Here is a 25,111-nt window from a genome sequence, read left to right on the forward strand (position 1 = left end):
GAATGTACTGGCAAATTCACACCACAGGATAATAGCTATCACAACATGCATATTTGGCTGGTGGAAAGATCTAAGTTTAGTTTTTGCATAAAGCCAATTTTTCCCTACAACAAAGGAATATATTTTATTTAACTATCATGGTAGTTGAAACATTGAGAATGGTACCCCCATCTCAATCCCAATTAAAAGTAAATATCAACCCAACAAATTAATTAAGTAAAGTGATGATATCAACATGATAATCCAAGAACCAGATACTCAAGATGTCTATAACCGGGGGACACAGCTAATCACGATTAGTTTGTACACTCTGCAGAGGTTTGCGCACTTTTCCCCACAAGACTCGATCTCCTCCATTGGATTTCTCGCACTACATGGTGTTTGAGAAACAGATGACCGAGACATAGTCTTTCAGAAACATTAACTCTTTACTCTGGGTGGACAGTTACACCTACTTTGCCCTACATCTGCTAGCCCACCACTGAAGGAGGTCATGCAACATACTCAACTATGCTAGAACCCATAATAGCTTGTGTGCACACGGAAGTTTCTACCATGAATAATCTTATGATCCCTTTGATCCTGGGTGGCATTCCATAGGGTGATCACACGGGTCCTCCTGGATCCCCTTGGGCAAGCACTGGGTTCTCAAGGTGCCCGGGCAAACCACTGGGTGCTCCAGGGTGCCCCAACCATTCCACCCAGATGTGTGTTTAAGTAGCCACCTTAAGTTAACCATTAATTAACAATCTCACATCTGTCATGGTTTCACTCAAACCCAATCCACGTCTACAAGCACAGCATAGCAACATGAGCATAACATAGAAGTAACTCCCCAGGGCTTGATAATAAAAGGGCAATAGGTCCCTACCTCATCAACTACTTCCCAATACCCACATGTTATCAATCCTACTCATGCAATGTTTGCGGGTTGAAACTAATGCATAAAAACTGGGTAATGAAAAATATGATCAAAGTGTGAACTTGCCTCGTACTGTTGATGTAGAAGATTCGCACTCATAACTCTTGATAGCTCTACTCGTCATACTCCGGTCAATCTAGCGTAAGCAAGCAATAGTAACCACACATAAGAAATCACTCAAAAGATCGAGAAGAACGAAGAAGATAGTTCGGAAAAGATCAAAACCAAGAAAATAACTCTTGCAACATAAAACAATTTCTAACGGTACCAAAATTATGTGAATTTGGCCTTATCAGAAAGTTTAGGTCAAGAGCTTCGATTTGTAAAAAGAATCAATTAAATCGAAGTTATAAAACTCAAGTTATTATCAAAAGAAGTTTGAATATGAATCTGAACAAATTTCGAAATTTGAAAATTTCAAAAAGTTGATGTGACAGGTTCACTGGATAGGTGAAAACACGACAAAACTATAGGCGCTGGTTTCATCTAATTTGGATGAACGGGTAAAAAATAATGGCTATTTGAAAAATCAGGGCCAAACTGTTTTACGAAAGAAAAATAGCTACGGCTAAAAAAATTTAGGTCTAATGTATAAATACATAGACTAATTGATAATCTAATTATTCTATTGTACTTGTCTAGAAATAATAAACTACGGAAGTACAAAAATAAAAATACAAAGAAAGAGAGAAAAGACAATTTCGGAGAGAGGAGATAATTTCGGGAAGTCCCGCCGAAGAGGAAAAAAATAATTTTTTTAATGAACTTAGTCAAACCAAAATATTGATTTAACCCGAATCATATGATTTTTGGAGGCTCTATGGGTCTATATTTATAGGTAAAAAAGAGGTTTAAGGGCCAAAGGTTAGGTAATGTGGGAGTAAACATATATGTATGTAGATGAAAATTAAAAAAAATCATGGGCTAAAAGTTAGGTCCGGACGCGCGCGCTGTAGTTTTCTAAAAAACAAAATTCGGGCAAATAAAAAAAGGCTGGCTGGGCCTGGCCCATGTAGGAGAGAAAAAAATGATGGGGTGCCTGACGCCACTATGCTGCGCACGGGGGCAACAGTTAGTTCGAGGCGCACGCACAGTTTTCTTTTTTAATAGAAACCGAAAAGGAAAAACGGAATAACAAAAATAAAAGTAAAATTATATATAGGAATATTGTATATCGCAATTTTCAAAAAAAGATTTTTCTACGACTTCAACATTTTTCTAGCATCAAATAAAATCCACACAAATTCAAATAGATCAAACAGTGCTACTGCTATAATAGAATCCAATAAAATTCATTTTAAAAATACCAAAATGATTTCAAATTTATTTCTCTCCAATTTTATATTGTAGGAAATCATTTAACCCTATTTTCCATATATTTTATTTTTGAAGAAAAATAATTTGAATAAAATCCAAATAACTCCAAATTGAAAATAATTTCCAAAAGGACTTTAAATTTGATCCTTTTAAACTCCCAACTCATATTTCATATGTTTTGAAGAAGTCATTTTATCTTCTCTCATGAAAATCATTGAGTTTCTTAAAGTTTCTGAATTTAAAATATTTCCAAAGGAAATTCAAATCTTTTCAAAACCCTTTTCATTTATTTAAGTGGAAGAAGTCATGCCATCTTCTCTCTAGGGTTTTGTATTTGAAAAGAAATTGAATTTACGGATATCATTAATGCAAAAATGAAAGTTTGGGAAAGTCCTTTTATTCCCTCTCATTTAACTTTTAGAAAGTTTCAAATTTCACTAAATTTCACTCAAGCAACCACACCGCAATCAAACAATCAATCAAATCTATCTATTTGTTATAACATTCCAAAATTTAGAATTTTGGGATGTTACAAACCTACCACCCTTAAAATGAATCTCGTCCTTGAGATTCGGAGAGGCTAGAAAGAAATAGGTTAGGTTTGGGGGTCTTCTCAAAATCCATCTATCGTCTCCGAGGTCTCGGGTGCTACCACCCTTAGAAGCATTGTTACGGTTCCATCAAAACTCATATTCTCCATCCTCATTGTTGGCAGTGCTTTCTCATCTTGTAGGATAATTCCTTCTCGGGGCTCTTCCCGTAGTGGCTTAACCTTTTCCTAAATTCTTCTGCCCTTTCATCTTGGTAAGGTTCTTCCGAGACAGTGCTTTCTCATCTGACGGGTCTGGCGCCAATACTAAACAACTATCGATATCTCAGGGTGGTCAATCCTTTATGGTTTCTCCTGCAGAAAATGGGTCTAGGCTTCATTCTCACCGTTCATCCTACGAGTGGCAACGGTTGCCTAGTACAAGGGAAAAAATTGTCATACCATTCTAAGGTTTCAGCAAGGTTTTGATCGTCGTCTCTCTACTATAGGCAAGTCACTCAGATTTACCATCCCATACAACAAGGTGAATAATAAGAGTAAGTCGGTATGGTGATAAATCCATCCCGCACCCAAATCATTACCCTGTATATGGTTTAGCAAATCTCGCATTCTAACACTTGGTCATCCTCATAGGCGTTGCAGAATTTCTCTTGTTGATGAACCAAGTTCGAATAAATCCATGGATTCTGCAAGCCAAACAAACATCTATCATTCCTTCATAACTCTCAGGTTTTGTGTTTACTCCTATAAGATCGTCTGTCGATAAAATCGTATCTTCTTCCAGGGTTTTTCCTTCAGCAAGAGTGTGCTTCCTTCTTGGCAGGTCCTGAAGCCTATGGGTTATGGCCCATCTCATCACTTGTAAACCTTAAACTCATCATCGGGGCAACAAATCATTATTCCAACATCCAGCTTCCTAGCATTCTTAAATCCATCCAATTTTACTGTCCTTCTTCCTTCTATTGGTACCAAACTAAGACGTGATTACTCAGACTCATCATGGAGTTACAATTGCTCCATATTTCCAACATTCTACCTCCTTTATATCCAATAATACTTCATCTCTCCATACTCTTGGGATATCCCACATATCGAGACAAAACTCATACTTATTTTGTCCGTAGTCCACTCTGTGGAATATCTTTATCTTTTCCAGGGGTCAAGAGTCCTCACATGGTACTACCACCCTTGAGATGCGCAAATTCATCCATAGACCATATTTCTCATATCCTCAAAAATGGTCAACAATCTTTCTTCATAGAGTAACAACTCATAAAATCCAAATTAGTACCAACTATGCTAACTTTATTGATTCTCAAATTATTACAATCTCCTGCATTTCCATTACATGCATCAACTCAACACCTCAATATAAAAGAAATGTTCCCACTGCTACTACTATATTTCTCACAGACACAACTAATTATCACAAGTCTCCTTCTCCTTGGGACAATCCCTGGCAAAGTGCCCTGCTTCATTACAACGAAAACATATTACTTCTAACAAGTCCCGAGGTTTCCTTTTTGGCAACCCCTGAAGTAGTGCCCTGACTCCTTGCACCTGAAACAGGTGATATGACTCAGGTCCTTCCCGGAATCCAATCTACTTTTCTTCCTGGACTTTTCCGTTCCAATCAGGGCTTCTATTTCCTGTGGGTCATGCTCTACTTCCTCTATCGGGAATTCTACTAGATCCCCATTCATACAATTCTGGGAGATGTGTCCTTCTTCTCCACATGAATACCAAGACTTGGTGTAGGGTTTAATTATGTTTCCTTTGTGTGTGTCCTCGACATCTTCCTTCATCACCGGTTCTTCTAAAATTTCCATGAGGGCTCCTTTAATTACTTCTTTCTTCTGCTGGATGGTTCTTTGTACCATGGGGTAAATGTGACACTGAGCAGGATAGTGGGTAGTCCCTTCACAAAAGAAACAAGTAATCTGCCTAGTTGGGCATTCTTCAGCTGGGTTACTTCCTTCACAATTAGGGCATTCATCCTTGTGTTCTTTATGGTTGTGTCCTATTTCTCCATAGAGCTTGCATGCACAAGACTTCCTCATATCATTTCCATAAGGCTTCATCTTCTGGGACACAAGCCGAGACTTTAGCAGAGTCAAATTAAATTCTTTCCAAGTGGTTACTCCTTGCCATCCATTGATGGTTTGGTACATCCTCCACCAAGTAGCAGCGCCTCTTTCAAAGCACTGAAGAGCATGCTGGGTCATATACTTTCCGGCTATAGGGTTTTCCTCCATGTGATCCTCCATGTTCTGAATCCATCGGTCTCTCTCCAATTGACTCATCGGTTCAGAAAATACAAGCTCATCTCCATTCATCCTCTATTGGGTCCATGTGTTTTTGGGTGAGATAAGAGAGATAGAGAGGGATGCACACAATACAAACAATAGTTTTGAAAAGACAGATTTTTATTTGTGGCTGTCGGAAAAACATCAAACAAATGACAGCTCACAAACGTCGCATCTAATGTAGGTATATAACAGGGGTTTGGTCTTCTAAAGGTCAATAAATCTTCAACGTAGCCAAACTCTTCAAGTCTTGCTCATGTCTATGATGACTTCTTCTGATCGTGCTTGTCCTTCTCAAGTTCTTTTGCCAAATCATCTCTGTTGACGCGAAGTCTCTCATGACGTCCTTTAATATTCCTGGAGTTGCATTCCAAACTTCTGGGTTTCAACATCCTTGGCATGAGCCATGGTACTACTGTTCTTCAGTTCCTGACGAATCTCCGGTATCTCAAGGTTTTGCTCCTCCAGCTTGGCTACTTTCAGCTTCTGGGTCCCGAGTTCTTCATGAAATGCTTCCCTGTCAAATACGACTTCCTGAAGGTCCATCTAAAATTTCTTCATGTAATACTCCAGATCCTGGCGATACACCAGCTAAGGTTAAAACTGCATCCTTTTCCGACAGATGCTCCATCATCCTTCTACCATCCAATCCTTCCATGCATATGCATGCTTAACTCAGCACGGTGACAATAGCATAAGCGGGTGATAACATCATGGGTAGCCGTGTTTCTTCCCTTGTCATTGCCATGAGCTATCATTCCATAGTTGATATCTCCTGCCTTAGGGTTTCTTGACAAAAACTTTGAGTTCTAATGCTCCATGTTTCGGTCTTTCTCCGATACACCTTGATCTCGAGTATTGACAGCTTCAATAGTCTGACAAGTTCCATAAGGGTAGCCTTCCTAGTCATACCAATCGGGAAATACTTCAGAGCCTTCAAATTCTCCTAGTCTTCGGAGTCTTCAACCATTGTAGTTTCCATTATTGTAATGCACGGTAAAATCCTCTTCATTCCGAAGTGGTCTTAGTTGTCCAATATCTTGTACTTCTTGTTGTGGTCTCATCAGTCAAATTTTCGTGTGGTCAAAACGGAAAAGGGGTATGGCCTCACCAAAAAGGAATATTTGAATAAGCTCAGAAGAGAAGAGAGGCAAAAGATCTTTTTGAAAATGAAGTTTTAGAAAAAAATCTTTCCTATGGGCTTGCCAGTTTTTAGGGTCACATCATACAGTCAATATGTGCTCTGATACCATCTTGTAGCAACCCGACCCGAATGGATCAAGTCTCTGTGCTTAAGTGTCATCCCTGGATCGGTATGCTGACACACACAGTACTCGAGGATTTATAACAAAGGTAAATAACATGTATAAAGTAACGTAAATACTATTACCTCAATCCATATAGCGAAAGTAACAAGGTTGTGGATTTCCATCAACACCAACGGCAAAGTTGAGTGTAGAAATCGTAACCCTAACGTATCACTTACTTGTCGTAAGATTCCTGCAACATGAGACGTTGCAGCCACAAAGGGTCAGTACATTGAATGTACTGGAAAATTCACACCATAGGATCATGATGAATAATAGCTATAACTACATGCATATTTGGCTGGTGGAAAGCTCTAAGTTTAGTTTTTGCATAAAGCCAATTTTTCCCTACAACAAAGGAATACATTTTATTTAACTATCATGGTAGTTGAAACATTGAGAATGGTACCCACATCTCAATCCCAATTAAAAGTAATTATCAACCCAACAAATTAATTAAGTAAAGTGATGATATCAACATGATAATCCAAGAACCAGATACTCAAGATGTCCATAACCGGGGACACGGCTAATCATGATTAGTTTGTACACTCTGCAGATGTTTGTGCACTTTTCCCCACAAGACTCGATCTCCTCCATTGTATTTCTCGCACTACATGGTGTTTGAAAAATGGATGACCGAGACACAGTCTTTCAGAAACATTAACTCTTTACTCTGGGTGGACAGTTACACCTACTTTCCCCTACATCTGGTAGCCCACCACTGAAAGAGGTCATGCAACATACTCAACTATGCTAGAGCCCATAATAACTTGTGGCTACACACAGAAGTTTCTAACATGAATAATCTTATGATACCTTTGAGCCTGGGTGGCATTCCATAGGGTGATCACACGGGTCCTCCGGGATCCCCTTGGGCAAGCACTGGGTTCTCCAGGTGCCTGGACAAACCACTGGGTGCTCCAGGGCGCCCCAACCATTCCACCTAGATGTGTGTTTAAGTAGCCACCTTAAGTTAGCCATTAATTAACAATCTCACATCTGTCATGGATTCACTCAAACCCAATCCACGTCTACGAGCATAGCATAGCACCATGAGCATAACATACAAGTAACTCCCCAGGGTTTGATAATAAAAGGGCAATAGGTTCCGACCTCATCAACTACTTCCCAATACCCACATGTTATCAATCCTACTCATGCAATGTTTGAGGGTTGAAACTAGTGCATAAAAACTGGGTAATGAAAAATATGATCAAAGTGTGAACTTGCCTCGTACTGTTGATGTAGAAGATTCGCACACATAACTCCTGATAGTTCTACTCGTCATACTCCGGTCAATCTAGCGTAAGCTAGCAATAGTAACCACATATAAGCAATCACTCAAAAGACCGGGAAGAACGAAGAAGACAGTTCGGAAAATATCAAAACCAAGCAAATAACTCTTGCAACATAAAACAATTTCTAACAATACCAAAATTATGTGAATTTGGCTTTATCAAAAAGCTTAGGTCAAGAGCTTCGATTTGCAAAAAGAATCAATTAAATCGGAGTTATAAAACTCAAGTTATGATCAAAAGAAGTTTGAATATGAATGTGAACAAATTTCGAAATTTGAAAATTTCAAAAATTTGATGTGACAGGTTCACTGGATAGGTGAAAACACGACAAAACTATAGGCACTGGTTTCATCTAATTTGAATGAACGGGTAAAAAATTATGGTTATTTGAAAAATCAGGCCAAGCTGTTTTATGAAAGAAAAATAGTTATGGCTAAAAAAATCTAGGTCTAATGTATAAATATATAGATTAATTGATAATCTAATTATTCTATCGTACTAGTCTAGAAATAATAAACTATGGAAATATAAAAATAAAAAACAAAGAAATAGAGAAAAGACAATTTCGGAGAGAGGAGACAATTTCCAAAAGTCCCGCCGAACAAGAAAAAAATATTTTTTTAATGAATCTAGTCAAACCAAAATATTGATTTAATCTGAATCGGATGATTTTTGAAGGCTCTATAGGTCTATATTTATAGGTGGAAAAGAAGACCAAAGACTAGGCAATGTGGGATTAAACATATACGTATGTAGATGAAAATATTAAAAAAGATCATGGGCTAAAAGTTAGGCCTGGCCGTGCGCGCTGTAGTTTCAAAAAAACAAAATTCGGTCAAATATAAAAAAGGCTGGCAGGGCCTGGCCCATGTAGGAGAGAAAAAATGATTGGGCGCCCGATGACACTGTGCTGCACACGTGGGCGACAGTTAGTTCCAGGCGCACGCGCAGTTTTCTTTTTTTAATAGAAACCAAAAAGGAAAAACGTAATAACGAAAATAACAGTAAAACTATATATAGGCATATTATATATCGAAATTTTTAGAAAAAGATTTTCTACGATTTGAAATTTTTTCTAGCATCAAATAAAATCCACACAAATTCAAATAAATCAAATAGTGCTACTGCTCTAATAGAATCCAATAAAAATCATTTTAATAATACCAAAATGATTTCAAATTTATTTCTCTCCAATTTTCTAATGTAGGGAATCATTTTACCCTATTTTCCATATATTTTATTTTTGGAAAAAAATATTTTTAATAAAATCCAAATAACTCCAAATTGAAAATAATTTCCGAAAGGACTTTAAATTTGATCCTTTTAAACTCCCAACTCATATTTCATATGTTTTGAAGAAGTCATTTTATCTTCTCTCATGAAAATCATTGAATTGCTTAAACTTTCTGAATTTAAAATATTTCCAAAGGAAATTCAAATATTTTCAAAAACCCTTTTCATTTATTTAAATGGAAGAAGTCATGTCATCTTCTCTCTAGGGTTTTGTATTTGAAAAGAATTTGAATTTGCGGAGATCATTAATGAAAAAATGAAAGTTTGGGAAAGTCCTTTTATTCCCTCTCATTTAACTTTCAGAAAGTTTCAAATTTCACTAAATTTCACTCAAGCAACCACACCACAATCAAACAATCAATCAAATCTATCTATTTATTATAACATTCCAAAATTTAGAATTTTGGGATGTTAAACTACTCCTAGATCACTATTGTATTCCCTTGCCAAAATCATGCTAAGGTATAAAATAGGTCTGGTACACAACATAGCATACTTTATAGAACCTACGACTGAGGCATAGGGAATGAGTTTTCATTTTCTTTCTGTTTTCTGCTGTGGTCGGGGTTTGAGTCTTTACTCAACTTCACACCTTGCAACACGGGCAGGAACTCCTTCTTTGACTGTTCCATTTTGAACTACTTCAAAAACTTGTCATGGTATGTACTTATTGAAAAATTTATCAAGCGTCTTGATCTATCTCTATAGATCTTGATGACCAATATGTAAGCAGCTTCACTGAGGTCTTTCATTTTAAAAACTCATTTCAAACACTCCTTTATGCTTTCCAGAAAATTCTACATCATTTTCGATCAACAATATGTCATTCACATATACTTATCAGAAAGGCTGTAGTGCTCCCACTCACTTTCTTCTAAATACATGCTTCACCGCAAGTCTGTATAAAACCATATGCTTTGATCACTTTATCAAAGCATATATTCCAACTCCGAGATTCTTGCACCGATCCATAGATGGATCGCTGGAGCTTGCACACTTTGTTAGCACCTTTAAAATTGACGAAACCTTCATGTTGTACCATATACAACTCTTCTTTACGTTATCCATTAAGGAATTCAGTTTTTGACATCCATTTGCCAGATTTCATAAAATGTGGCAATTGCTAACATGATTCAAACAGACTTAAGCATCGCTACGAGTGAGAAAATCTCATCATAGTCAACATCTTGAACTTGTCGAAAACCTTTTGCGACAATTCAAGCTTTGTATATAGTAATACTACTATCAGCATCTGTCTTCCTCTTGAAAATCTATTTATTCTTAATGGCTCACTGATCATCGGGCAAGTCAATAAAAGTCCATACTTTGTTCTAATACATGGATCCCATCTTAGATTTCATGGCTTCAAGCCATTTCGCGGAATCTGGACTCATCATCGCTTACTCATAGTTCGTAGGTTCATCATGGTCAAGTAACAAGAGCTCCAGAACAGGATTACTGTACCACTCTGGTGCGGAACGTACTCTGGTTGACCTACGAGGTTTGGTAGTAACTTGATCTGAAGTTTCATGATCATCATCATTAACTTCCTCACTAATTAGTGTAGGCATCACTGTAACTGATTTCTGTGATGAACTACTTTCCAATTTGGGAGAAGGTACAATTACCTCATCAAGTTCTACTTTCCTCCCACTCACTTCTTTTGAGAGAATCTCCTTCTCTAGAAAGGATCCACTCTTAGCAACACAGATCTTGCCTTCGGATCCGTGATAGAAGATGTACCCAATAGTTTCTTTTGGGTATCCTATGAAGACACACTTCTCCGATTTGGGTTTGAGCTTATCAGGCTGAAACTTTTTCACATAAGCATCGCAACCCCAAACTTTAAGAAACGACAGCTTAGGTTTATTGCTAAACCATAGTTCATACAGTGTCATCTCAACGGATTTTTAGATGATGCCCTATTTAACGTGAATGCAATTGTCTCTAATGCATAACCCCAAAATGACAGTGCTAAATCGGTAAGAGACATCATAGATCACACCATATCCAATATAGTACGGTTACGACGTTCGGACACATCATTACGCTATGGTGTTCCAAGTGGCTTGAGTCGTGAAACTTTTCCACATTGTTTTAAATGAAGACCAAACTCATAACTCAAATATTCACCTCCACTTTCAGATCGTAGAAATTTTATTTTCTTGTTACGAAGATTTTCCACTTCACTCTGAAATTCTTTGAACTTTTCAAATGTTTCAGACTTCTGTTTCATCAAGTAGATATACCAATATCTTCTCAAATCATCTATGAAGGTCAGAAAATAACGATACCCGCCGCGAGCCTCAACACTCATCGGACCGCATACATCAGTATGTATTATTTCCAATAAGTCAGTGGCTCGCTCTATTGTTCCGGAGAATGGACTCTTAGTCATCTTGCCTATGAGGCATGGTTCGCAAGCATCAAGTGATTCATAATCAAGTGATTTCAAAAGTCCATCAGCATGGAGTTTCTTCATGCGCTTTACACCAATATGACCTAAACGGCAGTGCCACATATAAGTTGCACTATCATTATTAACTTTGCATCTTTTGGCTTCAATATTATGAATATGTGTATCACTATGGTCGAGATTCAGTAAACCATTTATATTGAGTGTATGACCACAGAAGGTTTTATTCATGTAAATAGAACAACAATTATTCTTTGACTTAAATGAATAACCGTATTGCAATAAACAGGATTCAATCATATTTATGCCCAATGCAAACACCAAATAACTTTTATTTTAGGTTCAACACTAACCCCGAAGGTAAAGGGAGTGTGCGATGGTGATCTTATCAACCTTGAAATCACTTCCAACTCACATCATCACCTCGCCCTTAACTAGTCTCTGTTTATTTTGCAATTCCTGTTTTGAGTTACTACTCTTAGCAACTAAACTAGTATCAAATAGTGAGTGGTTGCTATAAACACTAGTAAAGTACACATCAATAACATGTATATCAAATATACCTTTGTTCACTTTGCCATCCTTCTTATCCGCCAAGTATCTAGGGTAGTTCCACTTCCAGTGACCATTTCCTTTATAGTAGAAGCACTCGGTTTCAGGCTTGGGTCTAGCTTTGGGTTTCTTCACGGGAGTGGCAACTTGCTTGCCATTCTTTGAAGTTCCCTTTCTTTTCCTTTGCCCCTTTTCTTGAAACTAGTGGTCTTGTTAACCATCAACACTTGATTCCCTTTCTTGAATTCTACCTTCGTCGATTTTAGCATCACGAAGAGCTTGGGAATCGTTTTCGTCATCCCTTGCATATTATAGTTCATCACGAAGTTCCAGTAACTTGGTGATAGTGACTAGAGAACTCTGTCAATCACTATCTTATCTAGAAGATTAACTCCCACTTGATTCAAGCGATTGTAGTACTCAGACATTCTGAGCACATGCTCACTGGTTGAGCTATTCTCCTCCATCTTTGTAGGCAAAGTACTTGTCATAGGTCTCATACCTCTCGACTCGGGCATGAGTCTGAAATATCAATTTCAGCTCTTGGAACATCTTATATGCTCTGTGGCATTCAAAACAGTTTTTGAAGTCCCGGTTCTAAGCCGTAAAGCATGGCGCACTAAACTATCAAGTGGTCATCATACCGAGCTTGCCAAACGTTTATAACGTATGCCTCTGCTCCTGCAATAAGTCCGTCACATAGCGATGCATCAAGGACATAATTCTTCTGTGCAACAATGAGGATAATCCTCAGATCACGGAGCTAGTCCGCATCATTTCTACTAACATCTTTCAACTTAGTTTTCTCTAGGAACATATCAAAAATAAAACGGGGAAGCTATGCGCGAGCAATTGATCTACAACATAGATATGCAAATACTATCATGACTAAGTTCATGATAAATTAAAGTTCAATTTAATCATATTACTTAAGAACTCCCACTTAGATAGACATCCCTTTAATCATCTAAGTGATCACGTGATCCATATCAACTAAACCATGTCCGATCATCATGTGAGATGGGGTAGTTTTCAATGGTGAACATCACTATGTTGATCATATCTACTATATGATTCACGCTCGATGTTTCGGTCTTAGTGTTCCCAGGCCATATCTGCATATGCTAGGCTCATCAAGTTTAACCTGAGTATTCTGCTTGTGCAAAACTGGCTTGCAGCCATTGTATGTGGATGTAGGAAGCGCGTGGAATTTGGCTGGCACAAAAATTATTCTGGCGAGGCAATGCTATGTGTTGGCCGGCCTACCTTTTTAAATGATCCGTTGCATGGAGAGCCATATGATTCAACAAGGGAAGCCGTCAGATTCAGTTGTGAGCTTTGCAACAAGGATGATGTTGCGCTCGGACATTTGGAACATAGTTCATGTTGCGGAATTTTTTGCAACAGAGGTATTGCTGCAGAAATTTTTCTGCAACAGAGTAATGTTGCAAAAAAATCTTTTACCTTTATACATGTGTCACTGAAGAAAGTTTTGCAACATCACAAATGTTGCAAAATCTTTTTTGCAATAGGGAGAATATTGCAACAAAATACCACTGTCGTTTGCCACGAGCTCCTGTCACGGTGGTGAGGGAGGAGCAGCGCAGCCCATCGCCGCCGCCGAGCGCTGGATCACCGACAAGTTCCCCTCGCCTCCATCCTCCTACCTGACGAGGTGGGTGCACTGCGCACGGCTGACGGGCATGGTGGAGGCGGCTAGCAAGCACCACGGCAGCGACCGCGCCCAACCTCCGGTTGCAACGACGCACCACAACGGCGACCGCGCCGGGCCGTTGGCTCACGGCAAACCGTGACCACCCTGTTGTGCTGCTGATGCCTCGGGATGAAATGATAACAAAGACATGGTGGTGGTCAAGGATTCACGTAAGATCCAGATCCTGCAATAGATTAGTTATTGCGGTGGGGAAAATTGCAACAACAACTCAGTTGCAAAACCAGGTTGCACCCCAAACCATTCAATCAAGATAGATCCGACAGTCACAAGGCGACGGACGCGCATATTGTTATCAGCCGGCTAGCTGATGGCGAGCGTTTTCCATAGTATATACTAAACAAATTGATAAATGTGGTATACATTAGACATGTCGTTAGATAACCGGGTTGATTCATTTACTTGCATTTTGTCTGTAGCAACGCGAAGACATCTTGTATGTCATTGACAAACATCCACATAATGTATATATTCTGGAACTTATACATATATCAAAGCCGCCAGTGGTTAAAACTCTCAGGTATTTATTGAAATAAAGCAACCAGGTAGGAATTTCGATATATCTAGCTGACAACATTTATTCCTGCCTGGTATTCCAACGAGCATAGGCAGGTAATAAATTTATATATTTCTTTATCATAACATGCACAAATAAGCATTTTTATCACTATATTCAAGATAATATTAATTTAGAAAATTATTGGGATGTGTCTGGTTATTTTCTTTTTATTTTATGTTCTGAAAAAACGGTAAAGAATCGACTCGTATGGTTTGCATGCTGAATATTTCCAGTTACACATTTTAAGACTTTCGATGTGAAGTATTTTTGCTAACTACATATATTGCTTGTGTAGAACGGGTATGAGTTAAGGAATATATTTTTATTATACTTGCTCAAATACCGTGCGAATGAAGCTAACAACAACATTCCTGATATTATGTGAGAATTTTTTAAGTGTGCCAAGTGGATCTTAATTTGTAACAGATTTTGAGTTGGACAATCGCTCTATACGTATACATCATCAAATTGACTTTTGTTATCAATTTACATTGCAAGTGAACTAAACTTTAATCGTTATGCTATCTATTCTCTACATGTGAAATTTTATATGCATTATGTTTATATAACCCAACAAAATATTTCAAATGAAGTTGCAACTACAACTGATTCAGAGGAGCAAATATCTGACAACTCACAAGTGTTACCAATTACCGTTTTAAAAATCGCGTGTTTCCTTTATTACTGAATCACCTACCGGATGAGCAAGCGAAGCAGACTCAGCAGTGCTTGACGAAGTCGGCCACGACGGCGAGCTCCTTGGCGGCATCGTCGCAGTCGGGACGGAACAGGAAGTAGGTGTGCTTCTTTCCCCTGGTCTCGTAGAACTCGAGCTCACCGGCCCACCCGCACGCCTTTATCCCCTCCGCGTACACGCGCGCCCTCTCCAAAAACCAGCACAACTCCGCCATGGTGACCAGCACGCGACTGGACCCGAGCTGGCACCACTCCTGTGGCGACACCGCCGGGTTGATGTACGGGTGATCACGGCCGAACTCGCCGCCGCAGGCCACATCCCACACGCGCTCCATGTCGCCGGGGTAGTAGAAGGCGGTGTCCGAGAACTCGCCGCCCACCGGTTCAGTCCCCCAGAAGTAGGAATGCAAGAGCGCCACGCCGCTGACCTTGTTGCCGTAGCCCCCGATGCCTTCCTTCCGCAGCCTTATCGCCGTGTTGTGCGCCATGTTGGCGCCGGCGCTGTCACCGGCGAGGACGACGCGGGAGGCGTCGCCATGCGCGGCGAGCCAGGGCTCGGCGCCGTCTGGGGGGCAGGCGGCGACGACCGCCTTGAGGGCCGTGAAGGCGTCGTTGCACGTGGCCGGGAGGTAGTCCTCGGGCGCGAGACGGTAGTTGATGGAGACGACGACCGCGGGCGCCGCGACGTACTTGTGGTAGATCGGTGACGCCACTGTGTGATGTAGGGTAGGAACCCTAGGGGCCGATCTTTCATGATAGGAGCGGATCCCGTGATGAACACGAAGAACACAAGGGGAAAAACGAGGGGAACATAAAGGAAAACACAGGAGAAACACTAAACCAACACAAGCTAGTCACACATGTGCTAGATCCTCGGTACATAAGAGTTCACACGGTACACGATCAACTAGGGACAATACAAGGGTAGCCGGTCTTCTCCGTGAGGAGGTCTTGAATCCAAAGGGATCTTCTCCGAAGAGGCCACAGTCTCTCTCGAGGAGTAGATCCGATGTGGATGAGCAATGCTCTATCTCTCAAATGAGCTAAACCAATGCTAACCCTAGAAAGTTGGACGAGGTGGAGTATATATAGTCTTAGTGCAAAAGAGGGGGGGCGAAGGGGTACATGGGCTGCGGCCCAACACGAAATAGCGCACATGCGTCGAACGACCGGGAGTCACCGGTCGTCCGGAGGCTCGCGAGGGTCCGGACGTCCGGTGCCTGTCGGACATCCGTAGATTCGGCTCGGGTGGTCTTCGGTCGGACGTTCGGTCGGGGTCGGTCGACCGTGGAGCTTCGGAAGTCCATCATTTTGGCTCGGGTGTGGAAGTGTCAGACGTCCGGAGCCTGGAGGTCGTCGGACGTCCGGTCCTGGCCGGTCGTCCGGAGCCTGTAGCTTCTTCTTCATCACTTCTTCTTCTCCGTCGTCACATCCATCTTCCTCTTCCTCTTCTCCTTGCTCCTTAGCTTCTCCATGATACCTGAGCATGCACTAAGTGTCCGTATGAGGTAGTAGCCATATCTCATGTGCACCAAAGTGGAAATGTGAGAGGAGAGATGTCACCTCGGTTTCAAGAGCTCTTGCACGTGCTCGTGTCATGGGTCCAAGAGGTGTCGTAGGAGATGTAGTTGGGTCCATGGGGATGGCCTTGGGATTCTCCGCATCATCTCCCCTCCCTTGGGGAAGATCCGTCCTCGGATCAAATTGTTCATCACCATGGAAGGGAGAGAGATCTTTGACGTTGAAGATGTCGCTCACATTGTACTTGTCGCGTGGGAGGTCGATCTTGTAAGCGTTGTCGTTGCATCGTGCGAGCACCTTGAAGGGTCCATCCGCTCGGGGTCGAAGCTTGGACTTGCGTTCTTGTGGAAAACGGTCCTTGCAAAGGTGTATCTACACAAGATCACCAATGTTGAAGACCATAGGGTGCTTGTTGAAGTTGAGCTTGGACGCAAGGCGTTGAACTTGGCGCTCGATGGTGTTCCTTGTATCTTCATGCACCTTCTTGAGATGTGTCGCTCTTGCACTAGCGTCCAAATTGATGCGCTCTTGGAGTGGTAGAGGGAGAATGTCCAATGGTGACAAAGGGTTGAAGCCATAGACGACCTCTAAGGGGGACTTGCCAGTTGTTGAGTGTCTCGCTCAGTTGTAGGCGAACTCGGTGATAGGTAGGCACTCCTCCCACTCCTTGATGTTCTTCTTGATGAGTACTCGAAGTAGAGCGGAGAGTGTACGGTTGGTAACTTCCGTGTGGCCATCGGTTTGTGGATGATACGCCGTGGAGAAAAGTAGCTTGATTCCGAGCTTGGCGCATAGGGTCTTCCAAAAGTAGCTAAGGAACTTGACGTCGTGGTCCGAGACGATCGTCTTTGGCACTCCGTGTAGACGCAATATTTACCTACAAAAGAGAGTAACAACATGTGAAGCATTGTCTATCTTGTTGCAAGGAATGAAATGTGCCATTTTTGAGAAACGGTCCACAACGACAAATACCGAATCCTTCCCATTTCTAGTCCTAGGCAAACCAAGTACAAAGTCCATGCTAATGTCTTCCCATGGTTGATATGGAATTGGTAGAGGCATATAAAGGCCATGGGATTGAGCTTTGGACCGAGCTTTGCAACATGTATAGCATCGTTTGGTGAAGCGACCGACGTCGCGAAACATCTTGGGCCAAAAGTAGTTCTTCGAGAGCGTGGTGAACGTCTTGTCGCGTCCAAAATGTCCCATTAAGCCTCCTCCATGAGATTCTTGCAAAAGCAACAAACGAAGAGAAGACTCGAGGATGCAAAGTTTGTTGGCTCTCATAAGATATCCGTCTTTGATGTAATAGCATTCCCAAGAGGTGTGTGACAAACACTTGGCATAAGGAGTAGCAAAAGTAGGATCATGCTCATACAAGTCTTTGATATGCTCAAAACCAATGACATCCAATTCAAGTTGAGTAACAAGCATGCATATGCGAGAAAGGGCATCCGCGATAATGTTTTCTTTACCTTTAATGTACTTGATGACATAAGGAAAAGACTTAATAAATTCACTCCATTTAGCATGACGCTTGTTGATAACCCACAAGTATAGGGGATCACAACAGTTTTCGAGGGTAGAGTATTTAACCCAAATTTATTGATTCGACACAAGGGGAGCCAAAGAATATTCTCAAGTATTAGCAGCTGAAGTTGTCAATTCAACCACACCTAGAAACTTAATATCTGCAGCAAAGTATTTAGTAGCAAAGTAATATGATAGTAGTGGTAACGATAACAAAAGTAACGGTAGCAAAAGTAATGTTTTTGGTATTTTGTAGTGATGATAACAATAACAACGGAAAAGTAAATAAGCGAAGAACAATATATGGAAAGCTCGTAGGCAATGGATCGGTGATAGTGAATTATGCAGGATGCGGTTCATCATGTAACAGTCATAACCTAGGGTGACACAGAACTAGCTCCAATTCATCAATGTAATGTAGGCATGTATTCCGAATATAGTCATACGTGCTTATGGAAAAGAACTTGCATGACATATTTTGTCCTACCCTCCCGTGGCAGCGGGGTCCTAGCAGAAACTAAGGGATATTAAGGCCTCCTTTTAATAGAGTACCGGACCAAAGCATTAACACATAGTTAATACATGAACTCCTCAAACTATGGTCATCACCGGAAGTGGTCCCGATTATTGTCACTTCGGGGTTGCCGGATCATAACACATAGTAGGTGACTATTGACTTGCAAGATAGGATCAAGAACTCACATATATTCATGAAAACATAATAGGTTCAGATATGAAATCATGGCACTCGGGCCCTAGTGACAAGCATTAAGCATAGCAAGGTCATAGCAACATCAATCTCAGAACATAGTGGATACTAGGGATCAAACCCTAACAAAACTAACTCGATTACATGATAAATCTCATCCAACCCATCACTGTCCAGCAAGCCTGCGTTGGAATTACTCACGCACGGCGGTGAGCATCATGAAATTGGTGATGGAGGATGGTTGATGATGACGATGGCGATGGATTCCCCTCTCTGGAGCCCCGAACGGACTCCAGATCAGCCCTCCCGAGAGAGTTTAGGGCTTGGCGGCGGCTCCGTATCGTAAAACATGATGAATCTTTCTCCTTGATTTTTTTCTCTCCGAACACGAATATATAGAGTTGGAGTTGAGGTCGGTGGAGCTCCAGGGGGGCATGAGGTAGGGGGCACGCCCAGGGGGGCAGGCGCGCCCCCACCCTCGTGGCTAGGGTGTGGGCCCCCTGGTCTTGATCTTTTGCCAGTATTTTTTATTATTTCCAAAAATAATCTCCGTGAAGTTTCAGGTCATTCCGAGAACTTTTGTTTCTGCACATAAATAACACCATGGCAATTGATACGTCTCCAACGTATCTATAATTTTTGATTGCTCCATGCTATATTATCTACTGTTTTGGATGTTTATGGGCTTTATTATACACTTTTATATCATTTTTGGGACTAACCTATTAACCCAGAGCCCAGTGCCAGTTTCTGTTTTTACCTTGTTTTAGGGTTTCGAAGAAAAGGAAACTCAAACGGAGTCCAATTGACCTGAAACTTCACGGAACTCATTTTTGTAAGGAAAGAAGCCCAGAAGACTTGAAGTGCATGTAAGGGAAGCTTCGATGAGGCCACGAGGTAGGGGTGCGCGCCCACCCCCTAGGGCGCGCCCTCCACCCTCGTGGGCCCCTCGTGGCCCCCCTGACGAACTTCTTCCGCCTATATATCTCCATACACCCTAAAACTTCCAGAGAGACAATAGATCGGGAGTTCCGCCGCTAGAAGCCTCCGTAGCCACCTAAAGCCAATCTAGACCCGTTCCGGCACCCTGCCGGAGGGGGAATCCCTCTCCGGTGGCTATCTTCATCATCCCGGTGCTCTCCATGACGAGGAGGGAGTAGTTCTCCCTCGGGGCTGAGGGTATGTACCAGTAGCTATGTGTTTGATCTCTCTCTCTCTCTCTCGTGTTCTTGAGGTGATACGATCTTGATGTATCGCGAGCTTTGCTATTATATTTGGATCCTATGATGTTTCTTCCCCCCTCCACTCTCTTGTAATGTATTGAGTTTCCCCTTTGAAGTTATCTTATCGAATTGAGTCTTTAAAGATTTGAGAACACTTGATGTATGTCTTGCCGTGCGTATGTGTGGTGACAATGGGATACCACGTGATTCACTTGATGTATGTTTTGGTGATCAACTTGCGGGTTCCGCCCATGAACCTATGCATAGGGGTTGGCACACGTTTTCTTCGTGATTCTCCGGTAGAAACTTTGGGGCACTCTTTGAGGTTCTATGTGTTGGTTGAATAGATGAATCTGAGATTGTGTGATGCATATCGTATAATCATAACCACGGATACTTGAGGTGATATTGGAGTATCTAGGTGACATTAGGGTTTTGGTTGATTTGTGTCTTAAGGTGTTATTCTAGTACGAACTCTAGGGCTGTTTGTGACACTTATAGGAATAGCCCAACGAATTGATTGGAAAGAATAACTTTGAGGTGGTTTCGTACCCTACCATAATCTCTTCGTTCATTCTCCGCTATTAGTGACTTTGGAGTGACTCTTTGTTGCATGTTGAGGGATAGTTATGTGATCCAATTATGTTATTATTGTTGAGGGAACTTACACTAGCGAAAGTATGAACCCTAGGCCTTGTTTCCTATCATTGCAATACCGTTTACGCTCACTTTTACCATTAGTTACCTTGCTGTTTTTATATTTTCAGATTACAAAAACTATTATCTACCATCCATATACCACTTGTATCACCATCTCTTCGCTGAACTAGTGCACCTATACAATTTACCATTGTATTGGGTGTGTTGGGGACACAAGAGACTCTTTGTTATTTGGTTGCAGGGTTGCTTGAGAGAGACCATCTTCATCCTACGCCTCCTACGGATTGATAAACCTTAGGTCATCCACTTGAGGGAAATTTGCTACTGTCCTACAAACCTCTGCACTTGGAGGCCCAACAACGTCTACAATAAGAAGGTTGTGTAGAAGACATCAGCAATTCTTCTGAAAACAGCGTCAGTCCAGGTTAGTTCCATTCAAATCATGCAAGTTAGAGTCCAAAACAAGGGCAAACGTGTTTGGAAAGTAGATACGACGGAGACGTATCAACTCCCCCAAGCTTAAACATTTGCTTGTCCTCAAGCAATTCAGTTGACAAACTGAAAGTGATAAAGAAAAACTTTTACAAACTCTGTTTGCTCTTGTTGTTGTAGATATGTAAAGCCAACATTCAAGTTTTCAGCAAAGATTATAAACTAACCATATTCACAATAACGCTTGGGTCTCATGTTTACTCATGTCAATGGCATAATCAACTAGCGAGCAATAATAATAAATCTCGGATGACAACACTTTCTCAAAACAATCATAATATGATATAACAAGATGGTATCTCGCTAGCCCTTTCTGAGACCGCAAAACATAAATGCAGAGCACCTTTAAAGATCAAGGACTGACTAGATATTGTAATTCATGGTAAAAGAGATCCAGTCAAGTCATACTCAATGTAAACTAACAGTAATGACTGCAAATGACAGTGGTGCTCTCCAACTGGTGCTTTTTAATAAGAGGATGGTGACTCAACATGAAAGTAAATAGATAGGCCCTTCACAGAGGGAAGCAGGGATTTGTAGAGGTGCCAGAACTCGGTTTTGAAATAGAGATGAATAATATTTTGAGCGGTATAATTTCATTGTCAACATGACAACTAAGAGATGGCGATATCTTCCATGCTACACACATTATAGGCAGTTCCCAAACAGAATGGTAAAGTTTATACTCCCCCTCCACCAACAAGCATCAATCCATGGCTTGCTTGAAACAACGAGTGCCTCCAACTAACAAGAGTCCCAGGGGGAGTTTTGTTTGCAATTATTTTGATTTGATTTGCATAAAGCATGGGACTGGGCATCCCGGTGACCAGCCACTTTCTCGTGAGTGAGGAGCGGAGTCCACTCCTCTTGAGAATAACCCGCCTAACATGGAAGATACGGACAACCCTAGTTGATACATGAGCTATTCGAGCATACAAAACAGGATATTTATTTGAAGGTTTAGAGTTTGGCACATACAAATTTACTTGGGATGGCAGGTAGATACCGTATATAGGTAGGTATGGTGGACTCATATGGAACAACTTTGGGGTTTATGGGATTGGATGCACAAGCAGTATTCCCGGTTAGTACAGATGAAGGCTAGAAAAAGACTGGGAAGCGACCAGCTAGAGAGCGACAACAGTCATGAACATGCATTAAAATTAATCAACACCGTATATAGGTAGGATATAATTTACCATGAACATAAATATCATAGAGGCTATGTTGATTTTGTTTCAACTACATGCGTGAACATGTGCCAAGTCAAGCCACTCGAATCGTTCAAAAGAGGATACCACCCTATCATACCACATCACAACCATTTTAATAGCATGTTGGCACGGAAGGTAAACCATTATAAGCTCCTAGCTAATTAAGCATGGCATAAGAAACTATGATCTCTAATTGTCATTGCAAACATGTTTATTCATAATAGTCTGAATTAGGAACGATGAACTAATCATATTTACAAAAAGAAAAGAGGTCGAGTTCATACCAGCTTTTCTCATCTCAATAAGTTCATCATATAATCATAATTATTGCCTTTCACTTGCACGACCGAATAGTGCGGATAATAATAATAGTGCACGTGCATTGGACTAAGCTGGAATCTGCAAGCATTCAATTCAAGAGAGAAGACAAGGTAATATGGGCTCTTTGTCAGATCAACAATAATGCATATAAGAGCCACTTCAACAATTTAATCATGATCTTCTCCTATCGACCCCCAAAGAAAAGAAAAGAAATAAAACTATATACACGGGAAAGCTCCCAACAAGCAAAAAGAAGAACATGAAATCTTTTTGGGTTTTCTTTTTAATTACTATTACAAGCATGGAAATTAAAACTAGCTAAAAGCTACAACTAATTTTGTTTTGTTTTTCTTAATGTTTATTAAGCACACAAGAAGAAAGCATAAAAAGAGAAAACAAACTAGCATGGATATTACAATGAAAAAGTATGAGCACCGACAACTAGCAATGAGTGTGTGAACATGAATGTAATGTCGGTGGGAAATACGTACTCCCCCAAGCTTAGGCTTTTGGCCTAAGTTGGTCTATGGGCACGGTTGGCCTCGCGTATATCCATGGTAATAGTTGGGGTCGTACTAAGAAGAAGAAGACTCTGATTGCCACTGGTTGGCAATCATCTCCAGATCCCACTGGTAATTAGACTGTCGTGGAGGATCAACTTGTGGTTCCGACTCTGACTCTATGGCTGATGTAGGGTTCCGGTAGGCGTGAATAGCCTCCAACGGAACAAGGTACTTTCCTGCAGATAAATCAAACAAGGAAGGAGCAGGCAGGGTAATAATCTCAGGATGATGTTTATCAAAGAACAATTTGTATTTGAGCTCATTTTCCCTATTCTTAACAATAAAATCGTGTGCTACCATACTCTTATAATCTAAATAAACAGGAGGCAGCAATTTTTCTTCCTTCTCATATGCCTAATAGGTATGTTAAAATGTGTAGCTAGGTGCGAGGCGAAGATGCCTCCAAAGATGGGGCCCTTAGTATGGTTAAGGTTTAACCGCTTTGCAATAATAGCACACATGCTGAATGTATCATCACGAAATAAGGCGTGGCACAAAATAACAATATCAGGGGCACTCGGGTTTCCACAGTTTCCGCACCCAATTAAGCATCTACTAGCAAATATAGCAAAGTAACGTAGAACATGAAAGTGTATGCTAGTAGATCGTGCATCGGAAACCTTCCTCATTTCCCCTACAGTGATGGTATCAATAAGCCCATCCACATCGTTGCGATGTCGTTCCTCTATGATGCCCTCGAAAGGGATCAAACAAACCTGACAAAAATCACGAAGTGACATCTCCTATGCTCATCATATAAATAAAACTCCACCGTAGGTGGTGAGCTCCTAGCATGGAAATAAAAGTTTTGCACAAAGATATTGGTGAGTAAGAGATACTGTTCACGTTGGTCGTGGAGGAAGGCGGAGAGGCCTGCATTCTCAGCCAATTCATAGAAATCATCATAAATCCCGGCTGCTCTCAAGAAATCATCACAAGGCCATTCACACGGCCGAACTCCGAGATGCGAGGCAGATTATACTTGGACCTCTTTTCTTCTTCATTTTGCTTTTCCTTCGAGCTTTGGCTCGATGAGCCCCTAAAAAATCTCTTCATTATTTTTTGAAAAATTGTGAAATTTTTAGTAACTTCAAATAAAAGTGAACCAAACTCAACAATATTGATAGCAACTACTCCTACAAGTGCCTAGAGCCTATATCATGCATCAAAACTACTTGGAACCACATAAATTTGACATGCAAGCTCAAGAACATGGCCATCCTAGGCAACACAAATTTGCAATGAATAAAGCACTAGAACAAAAACTAATTGGACCAATGGAGGAGTCACATACCAAGGAACAATCCCCCAAAGAAGTTTTGTGAGAGGTGCTTTGATCAAGGAGATCAAAAATCGCAGCAAAATGAGCTAGAACTCGTGCTTCAGCTGGATAATGGTGTTTGTGGGAGGAAGAAGGAGTGTGTGGGTGCATGAATAAGTGGAGGAGGGTCATCATGGGCCCACGAGGCAGGGGACGCGCCCAGGGGGGTAGGGCGCGCCAACCACCCTCGTGGCCAGGTGGATGCCTCCCCTGTTGTGTTCTCAATGCCAAATATTCTCAAATATTCCAGAAAAAATCATTTTAAATTTCGGGGCATTCGGAGAACTTTTATTTTCGGGGTATTTTTATATTGCACGGATAATTCAGATAACAGACAGAAAATACTAATTTTATTTTATTTAATATAAATAACAAAAAGTAAAACGAGGGCACAGAAGGTTGTGCTCTCTAAATTCATCCATCTCATGATCATCAAAAGGAATCCATTAACAAGGTTGATCAAGTCTTGTTAACAAACTCATTCCGAATAACATGGAACCGAAGAAATTTTGAATAACACTATGTTACCTCAACGGGGATATGCACATCCCCAATAATTAGAATATCATATTTCTTCTTGATAGTAGGAAGAGGAAATTCAAAACC

The 25,111-nt window shown here is 40.9% G+C and overlaps 1 protein-coding gene across 1 annotated transcript in view; it reads right to left on the bottom strand.

Moving 5' to 3' along the window:
* Window positions 1–14,974: 14,974 nt before the first annotated feature.
* The window catches only part of LOC125537547 (putative carboxylesterase 2), a 128,688-nt gene continuing 118,551 nt past the window's right edge, over window positions 14,975–25,111 (bottom strand). The window contains exon 3 of the mRNA XM_048700863.2: window positions 14,975–15,686. Within this exon, the coding sequence (XP_048556820.2) occupies window positions 14,975–15,686 (712 nt within the window). The remainder of the gene's footprint in view (window positions 15,687–25,111) is intronic.

This window comes from Triticum urartu, chromosome 2A (assembly GCF_056163025.1).
Source record: "Triticum urartu cultivar PI428250 chromosome 2A, HENAU_Tu73, whole genome shotgun sequence".
Classification (NCBI taxonomy): Eukaryota; Viridiplantae; Streptophyta; class Magnoliopsida; order Poales; family Poaceae; genus Triticum; species Triticum urartu.